The sequence below is a fragment of the Elgaria multicarinata genome, chromosome 6, assembly GCF_023053635.1.
Source record: "Elgaria multicarinata webbii isolate HBS135686 ecotype San Diego chromosome 6, rElgMul1.1.pri, whole genome shotgun sequence".
Lineage (NCBI taxonomy): Eukaryota > Metazoa > Chordata > Lepidosauria > Squamata > Anguidae > Elgaria > Elgaria multicarinata.
Genome location: NC_086176.1, coordinates 14,197,442 through 14,224,384, shown reverse-complemented (window position 1 = coordinate 14,224,384; position 26,943 = coordinate 14,197,442). Strand labels below are relative to the sequence as shown.

Genomic DNA, 26,943 nt, shown 5'->3' with positions numbered 1-26,943 from the left:
TCGAAGGCGATTGAGCCTCAGCTGGGGAAGCAGCTCACCCCCAGCCGAATGGCTTCTCCGACGCCTTTTCCAGCACCGAGCGACTAAATTCCAGGAATCGGCATCTCCATGTGGGGGTCTACGCAGAGCTACTATCTGAGAGCCAGTCAAAGAGTATTTGCAAACGTATTTTATTAGCCAAATGTTATACAAGTTAACACTTCTCAGTATAGACTCCCTGCACTGCTTTCTCAACTGATCTTACAAATTTAGACCCCACTTTTCTAATCAAAACAATCTACAGCAGCTAATTGCAATCGAAACCAATTTCAAAAACCTTTCCTTGTAAACCTCACCTTTTGGTCTCCCAACCATGATATCGCTTCAGTTTTCAGGGTTTCATTATTTGATAAATACTTGCCACACAGATGACCCTTTAAATCTTCCAGACAGGTAGAAACCAGAGGACTATAATGGATGTGGCAAGCTTTTAAATCTCATGCTGGTGGTTGTTTTGAGTTGCCAATGCCCCTGTGTGTACTTGATGCATTGTTGTAGAGCAGCCTTTCTCAACCTGGGGCGCTCCAGATGTGTTGGACTACAACTCCCAGAATGCCCCAGCCAGCTCTGCTGGCTGGGGCATTCTGGGAGATGCAGTCCAACACATCTGGAGTGCCCCAGGTTGAGAACCACTGTTGTAGAGCCTAGGACCACAACACTGGAGCATTTCTCTTTCATATTTCCATGTAACTTTTTCAAGTATCTACTGCAAAGGTCTTCTATAACTGTACCTCCCACCACCAAATCATAAGCACTACATCCTGAATGTGTCCCCAAATACAAAGTTTCACCTTTTCAACCGATTTCAGGATGCTGAACATCTTTGGTTGGAGTGAGCCAACATGCACTCCTCAAGGCTTGTCGTCGTTGCCTGGATCATAGTGACAAACTCCACATTCATCCATAGCAATGGTTTTGTTAAAGATGCTATCTGGATCTTCTGAAGCCTGTTCCAGAAATTCAGAACACACATTTGCATTCATGTGACCATTCAGGGTACCCAACAAATTGCCACCTTATTCGTGTACAGCTGGTCATGTAAAATTGAAATGAGTGATCCATGACTGATGCTCAGTGTGTGTACTACACGTTCACTGGAAATTCAATGATCCTTTATGATCACAGATTTCACTTTGGCTGCCATTTTGATTACTTAGGGCATTTGCGGACTTTCCACTGCCTGGATATTCAAGGCTCTCATTGCCATGCTGGCAACTGGGTGAAATGGTAGTGCAGATTCACCATAAACACATTCAAAAACAGGTATTGGTGAAAGTCTGTGGTATTTACACCTTACTTTCTCTAGAACAAAACAAAAACAAAATTATGACTGCTCAGTTTTATTTCACGTTAAGTGTCTGGAATGGAAAAACATAGTTAAAAGTTATTTTAATGAACATCTGCAGAAACATTTCTAAAGGATGTGCCAATACACTAATAAAATGTGTCATTACTGCCACAGGAGAAAACTTATTTTGACCAAACTTTTTGAGCAATCTTCATATATAGCTGGTGGGCTGTGTCTAACTTTATAGCACGGCACAAGGTGTGCACACCTGCATTAGGCTCTCTTACAAACAGACTAGCATAATTTTGTGGCTTGCAAGGCACAATAAGAGGCCAACTAGCCTTAGTCCGGTTGCAAATGGAAATACTACTGAGCAACATTCAATCTGATATTAAAATGATTTTATTCAATCCCAAAACCTTTCACAGTGACTAGACCCATCAATGGGCATAGGACACAATTCACCAGGAAGTTCTCCTGCACAAGTCTCAATTTAAATGAATGTGAGGCTCAGCCAAAGATTTGCCTTGCACAGCTCCCCTTCATTCCATTGAGGCTTGTGCAGGAGAACTTCCTGCCGGATTGTAAACTTAGTGTTTGGGCACAAACGTAGTGATCAAATAACATTCCATTCTATGTCCAATAATATTATAGAAGATGCTCTTTTACAAGACTCACAAGGGCAAGATGTTAAGCTATTCTTAAGCTAATAAACCTTTTCTCTAGCAAACCAAGGAAGACTCTCCTTCCAGTCTTTGGGGTGGGGGAGCTGTGTACAGGAGTGTATTTTTTAGGAATACCAGCCAACAGATTGAACTACAGCAGAACAATACCAAAAAGTAGTGACAACATTTCGTTCAGTTGTTTGCAAAGAAACAATGTGTTTGCTGGCTGTAGCTAATCTAGTGTGCAAGAAGAGTGCTCCATCACCTAAAAAATAACAACAATAATAATAATAATACAGCAATATCCAGAAATCAAAGAGGCCAAGGGGCTGAAGTTCAGTTCCTTTGAGGCAAAGAAGCACGTGGGGTTTGGCTGGGTGTTTCCCCTCCTCTCAAGCCCATTCAACATCTTGCACTAAGAGTCATGTGGAAGGACAAGGGTTACAAAAGCCACCATGCTATATCCAAACAACATAGATGGAATCAGCAGGAGCAGAGAGGAAGAATGCACAGAAAGTCTGATGTGTGAATTCAGAGTCACAACACACACACACACACTCACATCAAGTGCTGGACTTAACTTGGGCCCATGTTTTAGTCCAGGGATCAGAGTAACTCTGTACTTGTCCAAATTTACAAGATTTCTTCTTTAAAAAAACACTCCAACTAAACTGAAGTAATTTAAAAAACAAACATCGGATTGTTCCTTTCAAGGCAAGAGGTGCCTAGAACTTTGGCTGATATAAAGAAACGCGACCACTAAGGCACCCGGAGGCAATCTGACAGTGCGTCGGAGAAAACTTGGTGGTCAGGACCACATCGTTATGAGAGTAGAGTGACCGGATCTCTTGCAGAGGGGCGGCTTCTTTGGGCAAGCAGTCCACCAGTTCACTGCACTTGGTATCAAACCCCAACAAGCGGATCCCATAGCCATGTGGGGAGGCAATCATTCGGCCATCTGGGCTGAAACAGAGTTCCTTGATATAGCCCCGACCAACGTTGGCTTCTTCAATGCAATGAGTCAATCGGAGGGAGCAGCGAGGGGAAACTGGCCGCACTGGGGCGCCTTCTTGGAATTCATAGACACAAGTCCACTACAGCATGGGGAGAAAGCGACAGTTAATCCAGGTTGGTAATTACTAGTTCATCCCAGGCGCTAGAATGGGGGCAAGAAATGCCTTGCTGGATTACAGCATGGATTCATCCAGTCCTGCATTCCTGAAATTACCCTTTAGTTGCCTATGGGAAGCTTAAAAACAAGACACAATGGCAACGGCCCTGCTGCTTATGCCCTCTACCTAGTCTGCAAAAGAACACTGCCTTTGATTATAGAGGTTCCACTTAACTATCATGCCCGTTCAAAGACCTAGCCTCCATGATCAGTCATCCCTTCTTCTTCTTCTTCTTCTTCTTCTTCTTCTTCTTCTTCTTCTTATTATTATTATTATTATTTGCATTTCTATACCGCCCAATAGCCAAAGCTCTCTGGGCGGGCCACAAAAATTGATGCTAAATACTTTACCTAAAATTATATTTAAATACAATATATTCCTCTAATTTTTCCAAGTAGACTGAAAACTATTAAGTATAGCTAGGACCTTGGAAATCAGTAGAGTCCTTAATGTAATTAAAGCTGTAGTCTAATGTTCTCACATTTTATGATCAGTTCTTATTACTCGAAGCCTGATGCTCAACTCTTGAAAGATTTGCTCATAAAGAATGAAGATCCTGTTTAACATCTTAAGTGTATTCTTAAGTGTAACAACTTCTAATATGCTTATTTATTTATTTATTTATTTATTTAGAGTATTTTTATCCCGCACCTCAGCCAAAAGGCTCTCGGAGCGGCTTACAATGTATCAATAAAGAAGACAGTCCCTACCCTCAGGCTTATATTCTAAAAAAAGACATGGCACACAAGGAAAAGTGGATGGGGAGGGAAGAGGGAGAAAATAAAAAGAAATTAAGGAGACTGTTTAGGCTGGTAGGAAGGCCCTGCTCCGTCCTCTCATCTCCCAATGGAGGGGCAAACCAACAGCTCCTTCTTCCCCACAAAGTGAAGATATTAGCCCTGTAGGGGAGGGGTCCAACTGAAGCAGGCTCTGATGGTCCCTGCCTGCTCCAGTCTCCCTCGCATCTTCTTCCCCACAGGGTGAAGATGGCAAGATATGCTTGTTCTGTTAGCTATGATGACTCAATGAGAAGCCTGCACACAGCCAGAATGTATTTACACCACACAAGTGGAAGGTGAAGAAAAAACAAAGACATATTCCTGAATGTGCTTTCCAAGCTTTAAAGAGAATAAAGATTCCAATGGAGAAAATGCAGTTCCAAGCACAGTTCCAAGCTAGTGGCCACTGCCACATCTTATGGTGGCGAACTTCATTCGTTTATTATATATTGGCTGAGAATTCCTTTTGTTTGCTCTGAATCCTTTCTATGAATCAAAACAAAGCAAACAGCACAGAATTTTCCCCATCCCACATAGTGCTTCACACAGCAGGATATATCAAGACTGCTTCAAAGATGAAAGAGACCATATGGCAGACACGGAACAAGGCAGACGCTCATTCTTTTCATACATCTCCAAATTGACATGTCCCCATGAACTGCCCTAACCAACAAATGGCAAATGTTGCAGCTCAAAATCAGAGCTGTACGCACAACTGCCAAGCTATGGTGGCTAGGGCAAATCACACGGATTCTCACATTTCTAGTAACTTATCAGTAAAACGACAGTTCATTCTTGTCCCAGTAATAAACTTTAGTAGCACAAGAAAATCCCAGTATCTCTCCAATACATCTGCACCACCACCAGCACCCTGTTTTACCTCCTGGTCATCAGTGTTACTTGAGCATCGAAGAAGTGTAGCCCAGCCTTTGGGATGGAGCTGCAGTGATGTAATGCAGTTTCCCCGATCCCTCTCACCAGGGACTTCTGGGGTTAAAACCTCAAGACTATTGCGTGGAGATCCACCTGTGGGAATGGGTAATATCATTAACCATCACAATCCCCTTCCATTTCCCAATCTGCTCAACAGCTAAAGAAAACAGCGGGCCATAAGCACCATGGCATGAATGGGAGGTTGGTATTTTACAGTCACTCATTCACACTTGTTAAGTCAGCTGCTTCCAATCATCAAAAGATGAACATGCACATGTGAACCACTCCTTCACCAGCCTAAGTAACTTTCTTTAACTTGAAGAGGGAAGAGCGTTTTTAGTTTCTGGGGCAGCCGTGCTCATACAACCAATGTGCCTTCCACTCTGTTTTAACGCACCTTCTCGCTGGGTGGCTCGTACCATGTGTTTTTCAGACACGGGATGTGAGTCTCCTTGGTGACAAGGCGACCCAGCACTCCTAGGACTGGATGAGGTGGCAGATGCCAGATCTGGAAAAGGGAATGAAGTAACAAGTAAAACCAAATGTACAGAAACAATATTGTTCAACCATCCTTACTCATTAGCTTTACACTTTCAAATTTTCCCTCAGGAAGTCTGCTCATGTCAGAACTCGAAGAAGGGGGGGCATTATTTAGGCAGTTCTTTGGTGTCTGATAATAACTGAGTTGCATATTTGTAAGATTCATTCATTGTTATTTATTATGGTCACAGACCAGCAAAATCAACACCAAAACATACAAAGGATAGATAAAAAGTGACATAAAAACAAAATACAGCTTGGTGAGTTGCTTCTCTCAGAAGGATTGTTATTTTTCTAATTTGCATTGAGGTCATGAGAAACTTAGAGACCCTTTCAGTAATATGGGAGGACACATCCCTTAAACAGATTAATACCAACATTGTGGGGCTATATCCAGAAAAGACTGTTAACAAAGGAAAGATTAACTTTTTTCTGCATTCCTCATACATGTTACAATCCAAAATGACATGTTCAACAGATTCTATTGCTCCAAAACCACAGGGACATATCCGTTCATATTTATAAGATGTATTATATTATAAAATGATTGCCTGCTATGGCCTTGGATTAGGAAAGGGATAGACATTTTTAAAAACCCATAAACATTTATAAAGCAATAATTTAAAAACTCTGTTCCATGGAGGCACAAGTTCCTGGAAGCTGATTGAGGTTAATCAATAGTGGTAAAGCTTTCCTGAAACACACCTTTGCCACACCTCTACCAATATTCCCATGCAACAGGCAGCCACAGGGGAGCACTGGGTCTGTATAGCAGTTTCAGTCCATGTGATGGAAAGTCAGGGACGTTACATGAATTATGAGCACAAGCGCACCTAGGACACTCTCCAGAATCCTCTGCAACATGAAGAAGTTCTTCAGCTTGGCCAATTCATTCAGTAACCACAGCACAGTGCCCCAACCCTGGCTATCTCTCCTTGGATAAAGTCAGGTTGCTTACCTGTAACTGTAGTTCTTCGAGTGGTCATCTGTGCATTCACACTGATGGGCTCTGCGCCTGCGCTGAGCTTCATTCGGGAAACTTCCATAGCCTAGAGTTTTGGCGGGAACCCTGTTCCTTCTGCGCATATCCCCAGGGGTTCCCGCCCACCTCTTCAGTTCCTAAGTGACCGACATTGTGGCCAACTCAGTACTGAGAGGAAAAAACATTCATAGCATACACTATTTGAAGAGATACCTTAATATACACCAGTGGGGAAGGAGGGTGGGTCGTGTGAATGCACAGATGACCACTCGAAGAACTACAGTTACAGGTAAGCAACCTGACTTTCTTCTTCGTGGTCTCTGTGCATCACACTGATGGGCGACTAGCAAGCTGACATACCTTGGAGGTGGGTTGGTGTTCTCAGCGAAGAATCTCTGAAAGGACGGCTCGACCAAATGTGCAGTCTTGCCTGGCACGAACATCGAGACGATAATGTTTTACAAATGTAGAAGGGTTTGCCCATGTAGCTGCTTTGCAGAGGGTTGGGAGTGAAACTCCTCTCCCAAATGCTACCGACGTGGCGACTGCTCTTGTTGAATGTGACCTGACCTGTATCGGGACAGGTAGCTTTTCAATGTCATATGCCAACTTTATAGTGTTAACAACCCAGGAAGCGAGTCTCTGGGACGAGATTGCTGAACCTTTGGATTTTCCACTATAGGACACGAATAGCCTCGGTGTAGTTCTAATAGGTGCTGTTCTTTCTTTATAAAAAGCCAAAGCCCTACGGACATCCAGCGAATGCAGAGTGGATTCAAGCGGCGTCGATGGAGCTGGAAAAAAAGATGGAAGGATGATATCTTGTCCTAGATGAAAGTCTGATACCACCTTAGGTAGGAATGCCACATCGGGGTGGAGCACTGCCTTGTCCTTATGGAATACTAGATAAGGTGAATCTATTCTTAGCGCAGTTAGTTCACCCGCCCTTCTAGCTGACGTAATTGCCACCAAAAAGGCTAATTTGAAAGACAAAAGTCTGAGATCGGTAGTTGCAAGTGGTTCAAAGGGGGATTTTGTGAGAGCATGAAGGACCACAGACAAACTCCATGCAGGGACTATAGATCTAGACATCCCAGATGTGTTACGTAGGCCCTTCAGGAAACTTTTCACGAGTGGGTGAGATGAAAGAGGGTAGACGTTTGTATGTCTTTGATATGCCGCAATGGCTGATAAATAGACCCTTATGGAGGTAAGTTTAAGTCCAGATTGATGGAGAGAATATAGGAACTCCAGGACCTGAGGTACTGAGGCTGTCAGTGGTTGAAAATTTTTATTTTGGGCGAAGAGTGAAAAACTCTTCCACTTAGCTAAATAGGAACGGCGTGTAGCTGGTTTTCTGGATTCAGTTATTATTTGACGTATCGGTTCAGGTAAGGAGGAGTAATCTAACGTATGATCCTCCAGGCAGTTAATCGTGTTGTTTGAACATTCGGGTGCCTGATTTGTCCTTGGTGTGTTGTCAGGAGATCTGGCAGTTGAGGCAGTTTGCGATACCGGTCGGATAGGAGAAGTAGCTTGGTGAACCATGGTTGGCGGGGCCACCAAGGGGCTATAAGGATGCAATTTGTATTGTCCTCCTCTATCTTTGTTAGGACTCTGGTAATGAGTGGAATGGGGGGGGAAATGTAGAATAGAGTTCCCTCCCACTTGATGGTGAATGCATCTCCTATAGAGTTTGGGCTGTTGCCGGCGCGGCTGCAGAATTGTGCACATACTGCATTGTCGTCTGTAGCGAAGAGGTCTATCGTAGGGCGTCCCCATTGAGTAAACAGGCTGTTGACGATGTCGCGATGAAGCATCCACTCGTGGGTGTTTGGTGACGTGCGGCTTAGCAGGTCGGCCACTGTGTTGTCTAGTCCGGCTACGTGTATGGCTGTGATATGAATGTGGTGTCTGATGCACCAGGTCCATATCCTCTTGGTGAGGTGAAGGAGACGGCTGGACCGTGTTCCTCCTTGTTTGTTTAAGTAAAAGACAGCTGTGGTGTTGTCTGATTCTACTGTGATGTGCTGATGTTGTAGAGTCATTACGAAGGATTTCAAGGCCTTTTCTATTGCTAGGAGCTCTAGGTAGTTGATGTGGTTCATTGCTTCTGACTTTGTCCATAGAGCTTGTACCTTGAGTGGACCACAGTGCGCTCCCCAGCCGGAGAGTGAGGCATCTGTGGTTACTGTTTTGGTTGTATGCGGCTTTTTGAAGGGAACTCCTTCTGTGAGGTTGTGTATATTTTCCCACCAAAATAGGGAAGCCTTTATTTTGTGAGGAATTTGAAGTGTGGTGCGTTGATCGTCTAATTGGTTGTTGAAATTGCGAATGAACCATTGTTGGAGGTCCCTCATGTGGAGTCTTGCGAAAAAGAGGACGGCTGTTGTTGCTGACATATAACCTAACAGTTTTTGGATCTGGTGAGCGGATGCTGTGGTGCATCTTCGCAACCTTTTGGCAAGGGATGATAGCGTTATGGCTCTTTGTATGGGAAGAGACGCCCTGCTGTGCACGGAATCTAATTTTATGCCGATGAATCTGATGGTGCGCGTGGGTTGAAGGACAGACTTTTCTGTGTTCACACATAGGCCAAGGTTGAACAATATTCGCAACGTCGTAGAGAGATGTTGTTGGAGCTGGTGATGCGTTTTGGCGACCAAGAGCCAGTCGTCTATGTATGGATAGACCTGTATGGCTAGAGTTCTGAGGTGTGCGCATACGGTCGCCATACATTTTGTAAATACTCTTGGTGCTGTGGCCAAGCCAAAGGGAAGTACTAGGAATTGGTAAAAGTTTTTCCCTATTGCGAAGCGGAGGTAAGGCTGACTGTCCTCTCGTATCGAGATGTGAAAATAGGCATCCCTGAGGTCTATGGTGACGAACCAGTCTCCTTGTGAGAGAAGCGGAATGATGGATGAGAGGGTGACCATTCTGAACTTTTGGGTTGTTATAAAGAAGTTTACATCTCTGAGGTCTAATATGGGTCTGAGGCCACCATCTTTTTTGGGAACTGTGAAATATCGGGAGTAAAACCCCCCGAGTATTTCGTTTTGAGATAGGTGTCTGATGGCTCCTTTTTGCAATAGAGCATTGACCTCGTTTTTGAGCACTGTGGATGGAGTTGTCAACTTTATTCCAGAGAAAGGAGGGAGGGTATCGAATTCGATTGAATAGCCTGTCTGTATTATTTTGAGTACCCATTTGTCTGTTGTGATCTCTTCCCAGGCGTGAAAGAAGTTGGAAAGGTGACCGTCGAAGTGGACCGTTGTTGAATCGTGAGTTTGATGCTGGCAGTCAAAGACGCTTAGTTTTTTGGAAGTCCTGACGTTTGCGATATGAGGGAAATTTCCCAGTTGAGTAATGGGGTCGTCTAGGTTGTTGTGATTGTTGCTGTTGTTGTCGAAAGGGGCGGTCCTGCAAGAAACGTGTCTGAGGTTGGTACTGTTGACGGTACCAGCGACGTTGCCTGGGAAATTGTTGTAAAGGGGTTAAGCCCATCTTTTTTGCAGTTGTTCTGGCTTTTTGGACGGAATCCATAGTTTCGTCCGTCTTAGCATGGAAGAGACCAACCCCGTCAAAGGGAAGGTCTTCTATCCTTGAACGTGCCTCTTGCGACAAGGTTGTGGACCTGAGCCAGGCATGTCTGCGAAGGGCAATAGCAGCCATCATAGTTCTGGTGCCACAGTCAGTCTGGTGCCTTGCAGAATGTATTTGGTGTTTTGCCATATTAGAAGCCTCAGCCTGAAAAATTCTGGCCAGGTCTCTGCGGTCATCTGGAAGTTCATCGCATAGAGACCCTACCTTCTCCCATAAAAATAACTGATAGCGAGCCATAGCTGCTTGGTAATTCGCTACTCTCATGGTGAGCGATGCGGAAGTGTATACTCTTCGTCCCATGAGGTCGAGTCTTCGACCTTCTTTATCCACAGGGGAGGCATGTATTCTTTGTGACCGTCCCTGTGACGACTCAACGATGATAGAGTTGGGTGCAGGGTGTTTCATAAGGAAGGGAACGTCCCCTTCCTGTACTTTGTACATGTTTTCCAGACGTTTAGAGGCTGGGATCATGGATGATGGATTAGTCCATGCTAGTTGCGCTGTCTCTAGTAAGGTTGGTAAGTATGGTATAGAAACCAGTGTAGGATTTTCAGCAGTCACAGCATCGAAGACTGGGTCTTTGGGTCTTTCGATCTGCTGTTGGGATTCTAGACCTAACGTTCTGGCCATGCGGAGAATATGCTCTGCAAAACTTACAACGTCTTCAGGTGGGGAGGGCGGCTCTTTTGATGCTACCTCTGCATCCGGTGACGGAGTTGAGGGCGTGATCGAAAGGGCTGATAACGAATCAGATTGGTAGTCATCGTCGGTAGGGGAGTCGCGCTCAGTATGCCGTAAAGCGAGGTTTGTGTCTGCGCATGGCGATAACGGGCGGCTCGGTATCGAGTGTGTCGATGTGCGTTGTCTCGGTCCCGATGGTGGTGGTGTTCGTCGGTATCGAGATGTCTCGGTCTCGGTACGGCGTCTATGTCTAGGTGGTGACGGTGAGGCATGTCGATACGGAGCCATGTCCGCTCGGTGTCCGTGTCTCGGTGGCGAAGGAGAGATGCGTCGGTAAGCTGTAGGCGGGTAATCACGGTATCGACGTGAGTCCTGTTCATAGCGGTGTGGGCGGTAGTGTTCCCAATCTAAGTATTCCCGTCCTCTGGTACGGGAGTACTGGGAAGATCTATCCCAGTCTGAACGGGGAGATCTAGATCTATGGTCGCGATGGCGATTCTCGTAGCTCTGTGTTTCTCCTTGGGCGGAGTTTGGAGGCTCCAAGTGGCTTGGCGGGGCTGTTAGTATAGCCGGCTCTGCCATGGTTGGTGGTGACAGATCCACCAGCTCTCCTTCGGAGACCGAAGCGTTTGGTACCGAGGTAGGTGGTGGTACTGAAGCGTTCGGTATCGAGGTCGGTGGTGGTACCGACGGTGATAATCGAAGTGGTGCTGGTGATTCTCTCGGTCCCGAAATGGTTGCCGATGGAGATGGCAGTGTTATTGGAACGTCTAGAGATTGCGGTTCCAATTGTTTTCTTTTCTTTTTCTTTTGCAATTCGATGTTTTTAGTCTTTTTGGTCCTTTTAGGGTGTTTACTAGTTATTGTTGGTGGTTTAGGCGCGGTAAAAACAACCGGCCTAGTAGGTGAGACTTGAATTATATTCAAATCCATCGCGTCTCCTCGGTCAGGGGTTGCTGTAGGTCCCTTTTTGGTAGCGTTAGAAGGCGTGTCTACTGCTCTTAGGGCTCTGTCCCAAAGTAAGGATCTGAGGCGGTCTGCTCTGTGTTTTCTAGTTTGTTTAGTAAATGCCATACAGTGGTGGCAAGATTCCACTTTATGTCCCTCGCCTAAACATAAAACGCAGAGAGAGTGCCCGTCAGTGGGAGGAAGTTTACTCCCACATCGGACACATTTTCTAAAAGGGGCCTTAACGGCCATGCGGCAAGGCCCGGCGATCAAGGATCGCCGGAAGTAAGAACGCGAGTAAATAAAACGCAAAACAGATAGAGGAAAGATTAGAATATAGAAAGAGGAGATGAATAAAATAGAACAAATAGAATAACAAGATTTTTTTTTTTTTTTTTTTAACTCTAGGAGGTCTGACGAAACGGAGAGATCCCGAGGTGAAGTTGCCACAATGGCGGTCAAAGAAGAACTGAAGAGGTGGGCGGGAACCCCTGGGGATATGCGCAGAAGGAACAGGGTTCCCGCCAAAACTCTAGGCTATGGAAGTTTCCCGAATGAAGCTCAGCGCAGGCGCAGAGCCCATCAGTGTGATGCACAGAGACCACGAAGAAGAAAGAAACAATACATATGGCAGAGCTATATTTCATAAAGCACAAGGACTCACCTGAACTGGACGTGGTCCTTCTGGCTCTTAAAATGGGATAGCTGACAACCTCTAAAGATTTGGTTAAGTCAAGGTCATGCAAGATCAGGAGATACCCAGAAGATGTTGAGATTAACATTTTGGAACAGTCTGGTGTCAACCTCATGCGCATGAGAAAACGGGTGTGAAAGAACTTCTTGTGAGGGCAGCCATCCTCCGTGCACCTGGGGAAAGAGAGCCATTTCAAACCACATCCACTGACATCCTCTAGTTTTAAGAATTCCAATTCTTTTCCTTTTCCAGTCCTGGGTAAACAAGAGGATCCAGGAATTCTAGCCACCAATGTCTCAGAAATCCTTCCAGATCGATGTGCTATCATAATACACGTATCAGTAAGAACCTAGTTCTTTAAGTATGATGTGATATAACTACATGAAATCAGCTGCAACTGAACAACTATATGATTTGTATATGTTGTACTCTAGTTCTTTATTGTTATGTGTTGAAATACTTTTTTAAAAAGCCAGTTCTTGGACTAATGTTTAAAGGAGGCATTTATCTTAAAATGACTAACTCGAGCAAAAGGTAGGACTGGGCCCACTGGGTCACTTCTCGGGCAGGTGACATGGATGCAGAAGTGGCTTTAGCTACGGAGCAGCCACTCTTTCTCCCTCTCAAACTCAACCAAAGACATCTGCTCCACAGCTTCTAAGCAGCAGCAGATTGCAGAAGACAGAGTCTCAGTTGCGAAGTGCGTGGAGAGAGAGGCAAGGGACTCATTATGGCCCAAACCAGCCTACATTACTGCAAGTTCCAAGTCAACAAAGCTAGGTCTGGCTCTGCTTGCAAAGTGATGCTACTTAAGCAGCTATTGTAGAGAAAAGTTTGCACCTCCATCCCTGGCTACACCAGATGCTTTGATGTAAATACTGGGAATGACCAATCCACAGAAATTCCAAACTGCCTTTTTTCCATCTCTTCCTCCCATCTTTATATGAAAATCTTGATTGAATTAAATCTGTAAATGTGGAACAGTTATCACTGCCTCTAGCCATCAAATTGGTTAAGTGTACAGGGTTCTAACTGCCATAGTGCTAACAGCATTTTAGCTGTGCTGCAGACCAGATCCAGCAGAACAGTTTTCTTAAAAATGAGAACTCTGGAGACTCTCTTTTTCTCTTATTTTATATCAAACTTAAGCAAAACAAACAGAGCATAGATTTCTGCTGATACAACTGAGAGAGAAGGCCTAACTAACTACTACCAAAAGCATCACATGACTTTCAGTTCACATTCCTAAGAAAATAGCAGTCCTTTAGAATTTCAACAAGCTCCAACATTTTGGAAATTTTTAGCTTAGCTTCAAGCGGACATGCTCAGAAGTTACTTGTGCTCAGTTCAATAAACCAAAACCAGAGTTACTGCAATTAGTTGCCTTTAAGTGGGACCTTTCGGTTTATTGTGGATTATGGGGGCAAATGTTGACCCAACGTATTTTTTTTACACGCATCTACAGACCACTTCCTTATTTTATGCTTTTGAACTGTATCTGTGCAGCCCCATGTGCCATATCAAGTCTGTATGCAATTGGTAAGTTTGGAAATAAAGATATCAGAATAAAGCTATTTCAAACCAACAGGCATATCTCCTTTTCAAAACTTCCAGTCAAGAAAAATGTGCTTACCTGTTAGTATCCCATATGATAACATTTCCATCAAATCCCGATGTTACTAGCAATCTTGTGTTAGTGTCATATTCAATATTCTTCACCCAGCTTGTGTGACCATGTAAAGTGCACACTTTTGAATCTAGTTTCCTCAGATCCCAGAGTGCTATGGTTGTGTCATCAGAACAAGTTGCAAACAGTCGGTTATCAAGAAACCTACAAATAAAATGGAAAGGAAGAGAAATTGTTTAATAGCTTATAATTCATACCATTCCTATCCAACATCAGCCACCAAAGAGCAATTCTGGGAGAACAGTGACAAATACCTACGCAGAGAAATATCAGGCAAGTATTTTCAAAGCGCCTTAATTGTGAAACAGAAAGAGTAGACACAAAGTCTGACATTGTTAGGTTGGAGGTGAGCATTCAAGAGTCTAGCACAGCCTTCCTCAACCTGGGGCGCTCCAGATGTGTTGGACTACAACTCCCAGAATGCCCCAGCCAGCTGGCTGGGGCATTCTGGGAGATGCAGTCCAACACATCTGGAGCGCCCCAGGTTGAGGAAGGCTGACTCTAGCAGTTTAAGAAACATCAAGTGAGGGTTTTACACTCTTATAATTGGTTTCAGAATCAATGCACATTGCATGCTTGGTGCTTGATAACCAAAGTTTTCAATATAATTGCACACTGTTTGTTCTCTGCCCCAGCAAACTGTGGAAAATGCACAGGGATTAGGGGAATAAATACACTTGCCACTCTTTTCCAAACTCTTTTGGGAAACAAAGGAACAACTGCTATTGAGAGATGGGCAAAAGAGTAAGAGAGAAGAATGGTTCCCCTAAAAAGGAGAATGGTTACAAACAGAGTCCACAACACAGCAGGAACATAGAAGGCTGTGTTATACTGAGTCAAGACCACTGGTCCTTCTGTGAGCCGAGCTTCTGCCCAATTTATATAATATGGCTGCATCCCATGTCAGTGTGGACAAAGATACTGCCAGGTCAATGTTACTACTAGCTTAACTTGGAGCACCTAGTCACTATTTGTAAAGTTACTTCCAATGGCAGGGGTGTTGAACCTCAGGCCCATGGACTAAATCTAGTCCACCCAGGGGCAAAACCCAGCCCTCTGAGGTTCCCCAGAGGGCCAATTCCCTTTCCCCAGGCTCTACCTCCTTTCCCTAACTGGTGACTTCCTAGCTAACTGGTGACTTCCCTAACTGGTGGCTTCCCTCACCCCCACCCCCCATTCATAAAGGCTAAAATGCCTTTCCTAAGGCTTAGTTACTGGCAGTAAGAACTGAAATACGCTGGCATTTTAGCCCCACTCATTTGCCTTCAATCCCATCCATCACTAGAAAGTGGCCCCTAAGAACTCCTGAAATAGAATTCAGCCCTGCCCAATGGCTAACTGCTCCTCTCGGCCCCATCTCATGCTTGGGAATCAGAACCCCCCTAGCCATCCCTCCCTCCTAATTATCTCGCAGTTATCTAACACTTCTCTGTCATCAAATCACTCTGGTAGAGAGGGCGCCCATAAATTTACAAAAGCTTAGACTGGGGGTTTCATCCAATATTGCACAAGCTGACTTCCACTTGTGCAACAGGACTTTCCGTTTCTCTCCCCTCCCCTGAACCACACCAAACCCTTCAGAGCATATTCAAGGTACGTGCAAGAGGCTGGAAGAGGACCTGTTCTGTAAGTGGTGTTCGTTCTGCTGGCTGACAGACAAGAGATACAATCCTGAGTGCACTGCGGTGATTAAGACTGTGAGTCTTAAGCCAAGTCTCACCTTGGCCATAAGCTCAGGCAAGCTATTCTGTCTCTGCCTCAGCTGCACACACACACACACACACCTCATCTAATATGTGGGGATAATAGTACTGGCCTCATTTAGAGTGCTATTTGTTTTATAGTGCTCAATAACAGGATTATGGAGTTAAAGTACACTCAAAAAGCACTATATACATGTTTACGTATTAAATGCTGCCTTTGACAATAAAGCACACACAATTTATGTTACGCAGACAAACCAGAAAATGTTTTATTGGTCTCTAAGTTAAGAGCCTCGTGTGGCGCAGAGTGGTAAGCGGCAGTTACTGCAGCCGAAACTCTCCCCACGGCCTGAGTTCGATCCCAGCGGAAGCTGGTTCTCAGGCAGCCGGCTCAGGTCGACTCAGCCTTCCATCCTTCCGAGGTCGGTAAAATGAGTACCCAGCTAGCTGGGGGAAAGGTAACTGTGACTGGAGAAGGCAATGGCAAACTGCCCCGCTACAAAGTCTGCCAAGAAAACGTCAGCGAAAGCAGGCGTCCCTCTAGGAGTCAGCAATGACTCAAGTGCTTGCACGAGAGGTTCCTTTCCTTTTTTCCAAGTTATTTGAAGTGCAGAGTCTGAGCTCTCTGTGCACAGCCTTGGCTTTCTCAATTCAGACTTTCCATAGCCTTCTTTCTTTTGCCTGCAGTCAAATCCAGCTATTAATCCCTCAGACCAATACTGGTTCAACCTGATAATCTCTGGATTCTGAGCCAAAACCCATAATACTAAGTAGCTTAAACAGTATGACGGGAGAGTCATTATCTCCACGAATCTCTGCAGAAAAGTGATACCTGACATTAGAGAGAGCTCATTAGCAAAGATGTGATCACGAAGCTTGGAGTGTGCATAAGAACAATCTCCAGAGGGATAACTGTATTTGTCTTGCCACAAACACAACAAAGAGTCTTATGGCACTTTAAACACTAATGACATACAGAAATCTATAGCATTAAGGTATCTCCAACCACGTGCTTATTTCCGTCAAGATTATCTTAGCTTAACTATAAAGAACAGCACGCTTTAAAGACTAACAACACAAAAGCTTAGCTGGTAATACATCTGTTAAACCTCTGAGATATCAAGAGACTCTGGGCTGGTACCAGAGTGTCTTTTCTGTGAATGGAAGGCCTCCTTCCATTTGTGGAAGGAAATAAGTTCCACCAGAAGCTCCTGCTGGAAGAACTGGGAAAGGCAATTTCTCTCATTGCTTCTTCCTCCTGCAGCTCCTGGCAGGACCTCCCAGAGGGTCCTCCAACCTTCTGGAGCAGCTTTTCAGGGGGCTGCAGGAGGAAGGAGGGACCAGCTAAAATCACCCCCTTCCCAACTTGCTCAAGCAGGGATATTCTGTGAGCTGAGTTCCTCTCATGGGAACTCTGGGTCCAATCCTATGTTGGTTTTGATTATAGGAAGGTTCTCTCCAGTAAGCCACTGTTAGAATTTTGAGGACAGGCATTTTGTGTGTGTGAATGGGGTCATGATGCAGTAAAAAGAAAAGATGGCATGTCATGCAATAGTGTCCAGACATTGTTGGAAACAATATTAGTTGTATTAACAGTGGGAATGTCATCAATATACTAAAAGGGTAGTTTTCTAGGTTCCATCAAACACTAGCATTACATCAAGAAATAAAATCCAGGGATTGGCTATGCAGAGAGGTGCTGCCTTTGTTTTTTCGTGGCTCTTGACGAGATCTGTGGCTGCACATCAGCCACAACACTTTGGATTGCGGTTTAAGTTTAAGCAAAGAAAATTAGTAAAAGGAATCATATTACCTACACACACACACGTGTGTGTGTGTGTGTGTGTGTGTGTGTGTTAAAAAGAGGATTGAACTGGCTGTCACTGCAGCTTCAGCCTCACCCATCAAGGTTTTTGGAACTGAACAATACAGGCAACCGTCCTAGGCAGCTGTAACAGGTTTTCATTACCCAGCAGACTAACCTGATATTATTTACACAATCCTCGTGAGCAGTGGAGAGAGTTTTTATGTGCTTTGAAGAGATGGGATCAAAAAGCAGGACTTCTGTCTGTTCACATGCAACCGTCAGCACTGACCTGAATCAGAAAGGAAAGAAAAGCAGGGTATTATGCACAAAGAAACTCAACACTCACTCACTGATATGCTCCAAAGACAGAAAAGCCCTTTTCCTTATTGAAAGGCACACACAACCACAGAGCTAAAATAATAAGAACAGTTTCAAAGACAGAGCTGCGCCAGTAAACGGCAGAATTTCTATGTACTAGATTTTCTAAATAAAGTTGACTTTATTTTATTTCATTTGCTTCAATGTTAGGGGCTGTTGGACAGTAGTTTCTAGGTATCCTGGTAAAACTAGCTCCACATTCATTGCCAGCTGAAGAAAACTTGGGTGGAAATGTGTTTCCTTCAGCCCTCAAGGCATACACTGAGTGTAACAGCTCTCTAGTCAAGGGAAGAAGTACCCGTGAGCATTTGGGATCTACTTTGTTTTTTATTCGAGCCCTGAGATCCACCAAATGGAACCTCTTGCAAAAGATGTAGAGTTAGAATTAAAAAATTCTGAGCTCTGACATTTGTTCTGAGTACCAGAACTGATCACAGCTCACAATGTCTTCCACACAAAAATCCGTTCCTGGTGTTGTGTGAGCGTTGTTTGGCCTTTGCACGACCCCTGCCACCCAGGTCTGCATGTCACAAGAAGCCACAGCAGCCACTGGCCTGGGTTTGCATGTTCAAAATGGTGGCTGGCACACACCGCTGCCACCCCATGGGTTAATTGACCCATGTGGTTTGTTGTGACATGTGAACTTAAGCCAACATTTTTTACATTTTGGTTTTAACAGCTGACCCTGTTTATTGGGCTGATTGCCCTTTATTGTTGTATTTATGAAATTGCCATTTATAAATGTTCTAATTAAATGTTTTAAACTTTAAAAAAAACCATTCCTGGTGACCCCAGGCTTCTTCATTTTACCAGCATATTTTACGGTGTGTGTGTGTGTAATCATTTTGCTAATGCTAAATAATTGGGAGTAAAAAAACATAACCCTGCTAGTCTACCGAAAATCGCTCAGAGATCTAGCAGAAGATCCCAATTTACTCCAGAATGTTCTAGACGTAGGTACTGCATCAGTAGGACTATACAGCTGCAGGACTGCACAGAATATGCACAAAGAAACCTAACACATTTCACTAAACACCATTCTGACATTTATTTGGCTAGTAATTTATATTCCATGAACACTTCACACTCTTCTTTTTTTAAGGAATGGGTAGAAACCCACTTTCAAACCTTACTTAAGTAATCCTATTTTATAGACCCAGTTTTATAATCTTGAATACTCTTACACCCTACTGGCCATTCTGAGACGACCGGAATGCCGCCATGAAGAACCTCGGCGGCGGGCCTTTCTCTGTGGCGGCATCCACCCTCTGCAGGACCCTCCCTCGTGCGGTTCGGGAGTCGGAAAACATAGCATATTTTAAACATCTCCTGAAGACATACCTTTTTATACAGGCGATCTCTGGTCTTTAATGCAGCTGGTTTTATATTGCCTTTTAAACTTTTAATGTTTTAAACGCATACTTGTATTTTATGGTTTTTAATTGTGCACTGCCCAGAGAGCTTCAGCTAATGGGCAGTATAAAAAGGTAATAACTAAACGAATAAAAGTAATTCTTCCATTTCACAGAACAATTCCATATCATGTGTTTGGGACCCAAATAAATTAAATTTGGCTGCATTAAGAGAAGCACAGTATCCAAGCTATGAGAAGTAATAGTTTCCTTCAGCCAGCCAAAACTAGGCTGACAGGTATTACCCAGAGGACCTTTTCTTCTGCTGCTCCCAGACTGTGGAATGGCCTGCTGGAGGAGATCCGCCAACTTAACAGTCTTTTAGCATTTAAGAAACCTATAAAAACTGATCTCTTCCCTATCCAGTGGAGTTTTAGGATGTTTTTAGGATTTTTTAAGGACGTTTTAACAATGTATAGTATGTTTTTAATCAGTATTTTATGCATTTTATACTAACTGTTGTTCCCCACCTCTATCAAAATGGAGAGGCAGGTAAGAAATAAAATTATTATTTCATTCTATTTTGCGCTGGTCAGATTGCATCTGGAGTACTGTGTCCCATTATAGGTGCCATATTTTAAGGAGGATATTAACAGACTAGGGAATGTCCAGAGGTGTGCCATGGGTCTCCACAGCAAGAGGAAACTCAGTCCTATGAGGAATATTTGAAAGAGCTGGGTATGTTCATCTTGGAGAAGAGAAAATTAAAAGAAGACATGATAGTCGTCTTTAAATATCTGAAGGGCTGTCATGCAGAAGATGGACAAGATGAGTTCTCTATTGCTCCAGAGGACAGGAATAGAAATAATGGGTGGAAATTGCAAGGAAGCTGGTATTTGGACAATGTTGAGGGCAGGGGTGGGCAATGTGGCATTTCAGATATTTTGGCTTACAAGTCTTATCAGTCCTAGCCAGCACAGCCAATGCTGAGGCATCATAGAAGGTATAGGAGAAAACATCTGGAGGGGTACAAGTTGAAACTTCTTAACAATAAGATATTCAATAGTGGAACAGATTGCTTGGGAGGTGGTGGGCTCTTGTTTGCTGCTGATATTTAAACAGGGATGCTATTTACGTATAGTTGCAGGTAAGCCTGTGGGCAAAGTAATGGATACGATGAGTGCAAAAAAAATTGAGACTCAGTCCAGACAAGGTGGAGATACTGTTGGTAAGTGGTTTGTCCATCTGGGTGAGTAGTATTCATCCTGTATTGTAAAGAAAGACTGGAAAACTTCCAGAGGTCTGGAGGGGGCATTTTCACTCCTGAGCCCCCAGCAGGAGCCACAGACTGTCCAGAAAAAGAAGCTGAAATGGCCAGTTTGCAGCCAATATTCAATAGCAAACCCCTCCAAAGAGCTATAGAAGGGGCTGCAATGGTGACATTGTTTCCAAGCTAAATTTAACCCCCTTGTTGCTCCAAAGTGCCAAAATGAGCTTGCAAACAAGTTAAATCTGATCGTTTGGGCAAAGGGCATTACTTTTTTCTGTTTTTTAAAAAAATGTTGGTGGGGGGACGGGACAACAGGGTGCTGCAGGAGTTTCATGCACCCGCATGTTCCTCTCCTCTGCCCTAAAGGCTCAAGTTCACATTTTAGATCCAACATTGTCCTTAGAGGCTTAAGTAGCCTCTGAGGCCTAGAACACTTTTTATCAGCTTTAGCTAATACGCCAGCTGCAAGACTATACCTGCACCGACATAGCTTGGCCACAGTTACCCAAGCTCTGGTAACCTCTCGTTTAGACTATTACAATGAATTGTATGTGAGGCTGACTTGAAAAATGATCAGCAAACTGCAATTGATTCAAAATAAAGCTGTAAGGTTAACAGAAGCTGGGAATTTTGATCATATTATGCTAGTGCACTACCAACTGCAATGGCTCCAAGTCTATTACCAAGCCCAATTTAAAGTGCTGGTTTAAACTTATAAAACAGCTTGGGGCTAGGTTATCTGAAAGATCACCTTCTCCTATACATACCTACCCAAACCTTAAGATCATCTTCGGAGGCCCTTTTCATGTGGCCATGCCAAATAAAGCGAGGTGGGATGACAACTGAAAACAGAACCTTTTTTTGGTGGTGATAGCCCAGCTATGGAATATCCTCCTCAGAGAGGCCCACCTAGTGCCTTCTTTATGGTCTTTTCCGCACCAGGTAGAGGATTTTTTTTATTCACCCATGCCTTTTAAATAATCTGTGGATTCTCACCAATTTTGCATGGTTTTGGAAGTGAGGCAGGTGGCTACTAGGAGGCCTTTCTCCACTTTGCCACCCTGGCTGTGGAATGAGCTCTCTAGAGAGGTCCGCTTGGTGCCTACACTGTACTCCTTTCGTCGCCAGCTGAAGACGTTTTTATTCTCTCAGTATTTTAACACTTAATTTTAACTTAAATTTTACTGTTTTAACTCTGTATTTTAATCTTATATCAATTTTTGCTGCGTGGTTTTATCCTGGTTGTGCTTTTTATACTGTATTTTGTATTTGTGTTTTTAAACTGTTGGTTGTTTTATTACGGTTTTAATTTTTGTGAAGCGCCCAGAGAGCTTCGGCTATTGGGCGGTATAAAAATGTAATAAATAAATAAATGATTTTTAATAATTATTATTATTATTATTATTATTTATTTATTTCTTACCCACCTCTCCCTTTGGATCGAGTTGCTAATTGTTTTATGGGGTCTCTTCTAGAAGAAATGTCTTTTTAATGTTGCTTTTCATTTTTTGTTTTAATTATAGTATTTTTAATATTTTATTTTGACTGTCTTGATCAGTCAGCCAACCAGATATTTGTTGATGGGTGATTTTATAAATTTAGTAAAGTCAAATCAAATGTGTGCTTGTACTATCTTAGCATGCCTTCTCCACGCAACAGGGGAAAGTGAATGCCTATTTGCTGTACTTTATTTATTTATTTTATTTATTTTTTACATTTCTACAGAACAACATTGCTGAAGTACAATATGGGTCAGAGACTTCTGACTAATGATTATCTCCTAGTGCGCCTTTAATTTCTGATGCCAGGGGGTAAATGCCAAATATTTATTCAAATCCTGGATTCCCTATATGTCTCAATGCTCCTCAGCAGCAAGCTAAAACATTAACTAGCACTCAAAATACTAGCACATTAGAAGTCATGCTTGCTACATTAGCACAAGTAGACTCCATTTTGTTTGACAGCCATAAACTAGAGGTGAGAGGTATATATTTAGCTATGGAATACAGCTCCTTAATATTAGGATAAGAGAACTGAGTAATCTACTTGGGGATTGGGTTATTTAGGTTTCAATCCTATACACACTTACCTGGGAGTAAGCTCTATTGTACTCAATGAGACTTACTTCTGAGCAGACATGTAAAGCATTGCACTATTAATAAGTTCGTATTAGGCAATTAATCAGTAAACGTTTACCTTTGATTAGAAATCAGACTGCTTTGCCATATTTCAACAAAGAGGGTTTTATGTGAAATCACGAAAATGGGATAGGACATACACTGGCTATACTGGCAACAGCTTTTCCCCTTTTTGCATGTGGAGTTTGTTCTCTGATGAAGAACTGTTGATGCTCAGAACAACCTGGAACAATTTTATCATAAATGAAATAGATACACTTGAACGTTTTGTATTTTCCTACTAGGTTTTGGGGGATGGTTTCAATTTTTGATACACCTCCCGCAACAAAAACATCACACTTGCAAGCAAGAGGAAAAAACAGTTTAACCTGCTATGTTGACAGCACTCAAATGCCTATGATGTATACTTTTAAACAACGTGGGCCTCTTAGACGCAGATGGCATTTTGACCTACAATATCAAGTTCTGCAAAACTATAAAGCCTACATAGTTCTTATGTCCATTTTATTTTGGTTGCAGACACTGGGTGGATGGAAGGAAGTGAATTTATTTATTTATTGCATTTTTATACTGCTCAATAGCTGAAGCTCTGGCTATATCGTAGATTCCATAGGATATCCTTCCCCAATCAGGTGCCCTCCAGATGTTTTGGATGACAACTCCTATCAACCAGCCTGAAGGGGCTATGGTCAGGGATGATGGGAATTAGAATCCAAAACATCTGGAGGGATCCAGTTTGGGGACAACTGGTGTAGGCAATACTGAGCTTGAGGGGCCAATGGTCGTATGACTAGTTGACACACAGTAAATATTGAACATTACACTGAAAAAGCACATATGCATAAAAGTTATCTGGAAATTCTGTGGATATCAGACAGGCACCACAGATGCCCAACACACAGGATGGTATTTAAAGCTAGTCTAATTTAAGTCTTGCTCAGTTCAATGGATCTACTCTAAGTAGGATCAACACTGGATACAACCCTTGGAACAGCAGAAAACTTTACTGAAATAAAGGGACACATTCTACTCATTTCTACTTGAAATAGGAATCAACCTTCTTCCCAATCAATCGGTTTTAAAAGCTGATTTAAAACTACATTTCTGTTTCACACACATCTACAGCAACCATGCCAGGAGCTTTAAGCGGTACATGAGACATCGGTCCTCATCTAGTTTCTGAGTATTGGGTTCCTACTTTTACATCTGCATACACTTCACAAGGCTTGTGGGGCTGATTACCCAACCCTCTTATTTCCTAATCGCTTCACAATACAAACAACAGCCACGGGAGATTAAAAAAAAAAGTGTAATATTTCCAGAGACGACTGTGTTAAGGGGTTGAAAGTTGGAATGCAGGTTCAAGGCACAATTTTATGTCTCAGGTCTGAAACACTTGGACCCATCCACCCGTGGTTTTTTTTTTTTTTTTTAAATGGAATAAAGATGCAAAATGCACTGCGATTCGATAACTAAATTTGAAGCTGTCGAACGTTGTGATTTACAAGCAGCAACACAAGGCTCCAGTGGGAAGGGGAGCGAAGGGCCCCGGGGAAGCAGGCACGACCCCGACGGCCCCAGCTCCCCCACCAGGCTCCTTCCCTCCGCCTTACCCGCCAGGGGAGTATTCCAGGTTGAAGACGGCGCCGTGCGTACGGGTGATCGGGGACACCGAGTCGGCGGGCTGGATGGCGCCGTAGAGCCCCGTCATGGCCCGGAACGTGTCCCGCGCCGGCTCCACGCAGCGGCCTCCATGGCCCAGGCGCCGCCCGCGAACCCAGCCGAACAGGCCCCCGCCGGGCGCGGAGACCGGCGTGGAGCTGGAGAAGGAGGAGGCCGCCGGGGATGACTTCGGCGACAGTTCCCGCGGGGGTGACGGGGGCGGCGGCGACTGGTCCCCCTCGCCCGGAGGCGGCCGCTCTACGGTAGGGACCCAGCGCACCTTCGAGCTCATCCCGAGCCCGGCCCCGCCGCCACGGGCAGCAGCAGCAGCATTCCTCTCACACACCCTTCGGCCGCCACCGCCAACTCCCCCCACTTCCGGTGCGGCGAGCACCACGAAAGGGCACCGGCTAGAAACTGGCGCCCAGCTCGAAGGGGCCGCCGGGACTCTTTCCCCCGCCCGGTTAGCTGCGAGCGCAGCAGGGCCTATTCAGAAAGCCACGCCCCCCCCTCCCCTGCCCTCCTCCGCGGAGACCCAACCTCGGCCCAGAGCTTACTGCCCTCATGGGGAGCAAAATAAATAAATACGTATACCTCTGTAACCTGGAAAACGATCTTGAATTGCTTTGCAGTCCTCTGTTTTCAACATTTCATGTCAGTCACACGGGGATCCAGAGTGGTGACCGGGTTACAGTCATATTTACTCAGACGTAAGGCCCATTGTGTTCAATAGGGCTTAGGCGCAGGTAAATGTGTGTAGCTGCATTGCTATAGAAACCAGAGAGCCTTTCACAGCCCAGGCAGAGTTTAATGATGATCTGGCCAGTTTGCAACACGAAGGTGATGTGATGGGGAGGAGGAGGAGGGGGTGGGCATTCAATCTTTGTTCTTTTCCCCCTTTAGAGGTGTATTTTTTTAAAAAAAAAATGTCTGCAGATGGTCAGAGGTACCGTTTCACATGCCTATGTTTTAAAAAGCAAGTTTCCTTCACAAGGCAAAGGTACCAATGCACAGGGCCGGTGCTACCATAGCGGCCGCTCAGGCAGCCGCCTACAGCACCAAGCTAAGAGGGGCGCCGGGCACAGCGCAGCACTCACGCGTGTTGGCTGTGAGCTGGCCCGGCCGGAGGATTCAGCTGGGCCTGGGCGGGCAAGATGGCGCCCCGCGCCTGCACAGCCGAAGCGAAGCCAGGGACGCTGGGGTGGGGTGGCTTCACGTTCGGACTTCCGGAACGCGCCCAGAAGAGAGAGAGAGAGAGAGAATGTATGGGGTGCATGGGGTCTTTGAGTGAATGCATGTGTTCATGCGTGTGTTTGGAGCGAGTGATGCTGAACGTATGTGCGCGCATGTGTGTGAGTTGGGGGGGATGATTTGGAGGTGATATTCCTATTAAATAATGCATTTTAGACCCATAGACGTTCCTTTCCAATTTGTTTGCTATTATTGGCATGACGTATTTCTTGTGCTTTAAAATAAATTTAGCAGTTTCAAGTTCTGTGCTTATTTTTTCCAGGAAACATATGTTCTTAAAAATCAAAGTTGGCACTTTTGTGGGTGGGTGGGGTGTGAGTGAAAGTAGCTCACCTTGCCTAGGGCGCAAAATAGTAAGGCACCGGCCCTGCCAATGCAAATACTTCAAGTAGCTCCTCCCAGAACTGAGAACAAGCAAGGAACTTCTCCCCCGAGTTCCCCAGCTAGCACATGAGGGGAGCTTGGAAAAGCTGAGACAATGTCTAAAGAGGTCTTTGAAGTCCCCTGCATTGAAGGTGCTCTTTGCAAGCTCCTTTGGCCCCAAACTTATCAGGGGCTTTTGGTGGGCTGAGAGGACGTGTACAGCCTCTTCACCCACCCAGATATCAAGGCTCAGTTAGCCAATGGCTTGTATTTTCTTCCTTGCTGTTCCAGCAGAGCGAGGGATATGCCCAGACCTCTGCCACTTTGGGTTCAGGACTATACTGCTGGGAGAGACCCTCAACCACTCTGCCCGATTCGAACTCCACCCCCATGTTCTCATCTACACCCACCCACCCACATTTGAAGTTTGCGCAATTTCATTTCAACACTGATCGGATCACTACAAATTGCCACTGGGTTGCTGAGAAGTTAGTACATGGAGTAATTACTGGAAGAATAAAGAAAATGAAACTATTTTCAAAAAAGCTTCAGCAAATTTGCTAAGGAGACTATTAGTTATGCCTTGTATCCGATTCCGACTTTATTTATTTACCAGTCTGTAGAATGGAATGTGACCACAGAAGTATTTCATGAAGCCTGCAGCAGTGGAAAGCTTGATTACTTTCACACCGGGGTTGAATATCAACTTACTCAAGGAAACATAGATCACATTCAGCCATGGATCCTTTTAAAATTAATAGGGATAGCATATTAAGAATTTTGACTAAAGAGCCTCTCATCTGTGCAGGGAACATGATTAAATGAGATTTATTTTAATAAGGTTTGATGAAAAATACAACAAGATTTGAGACTGAATGAATGGAATGCATTTTGGACAAAATATCTGCTTGGAGGTACCTCTGAAGTCTCCCTTATATGTGTACCCTGAACAGATACCACAGTCCCATGTAGTAAATGGCCCTGTTCAGAAGACACCTTAAACCACGG

The 26,943-nt window shown here is 44.3% G+C and overlaps 1 protein-coding gene across 1 annotated transcript; it reads right to left on the bottom strand.

The window, feature by feature from the left end:
* Positions 1-1,363: 1,363 nt before the first annotated feature.
* DCAF10 (DDB1 and CUL4 associated factor 10) lies at positions 1,364-24,685 on the bottom strand. The gene is made up of 7 exons (XM_063129078.1): positions 24,273-24,685; positions 17,697-17,810; positions 13,958-14,155; positions 12,295-12,497; positions 5,274-5,384; positions 4,824-4,969; positions 1,364-3,086 (listed from the first exon to the last, which is right to left on the bottom strand). The coding sequence occupies exons 1-7, from the start codon at positions 24,611-24,613 to the stop codon at positions 2,718-2,720; spliced, it is 1,482 nt and encodes a 493-aa protein (XP_062985148.1). The 5' UTR covers positions 24,614-24,685; the 3' UTR covers positions 1,364-2,717.
* Between the last annotated feature and the right edge of the window lie 2,258 nt (positions 24,686-26,943).

Bases quoted from the DNA above. Each gene is read 5' to 3' on its own strand.
- DCAF10 (XM_063129078.1), bottom strand. From the start codon at position 24,613: ATGAGCTCGAAGGTGCGCTGGGTCCCTACCGTAGAGCGGCCGCCTCCG. The intron at 12,498-13,957 runs GTAAGCACATTT...CTCTTTCCCCAG, and splicing joins ATCATATGGGATACTAACAG to GTGCACGGAGGATGGCTGCC. The intron at 4,970-5,273 runs GTGCGTTAAAAC...CCATTCCCACAG, and splicing joins ACGAGCCACCCAGCGAGAAG to GTGGATCTCCACGCAATAGT.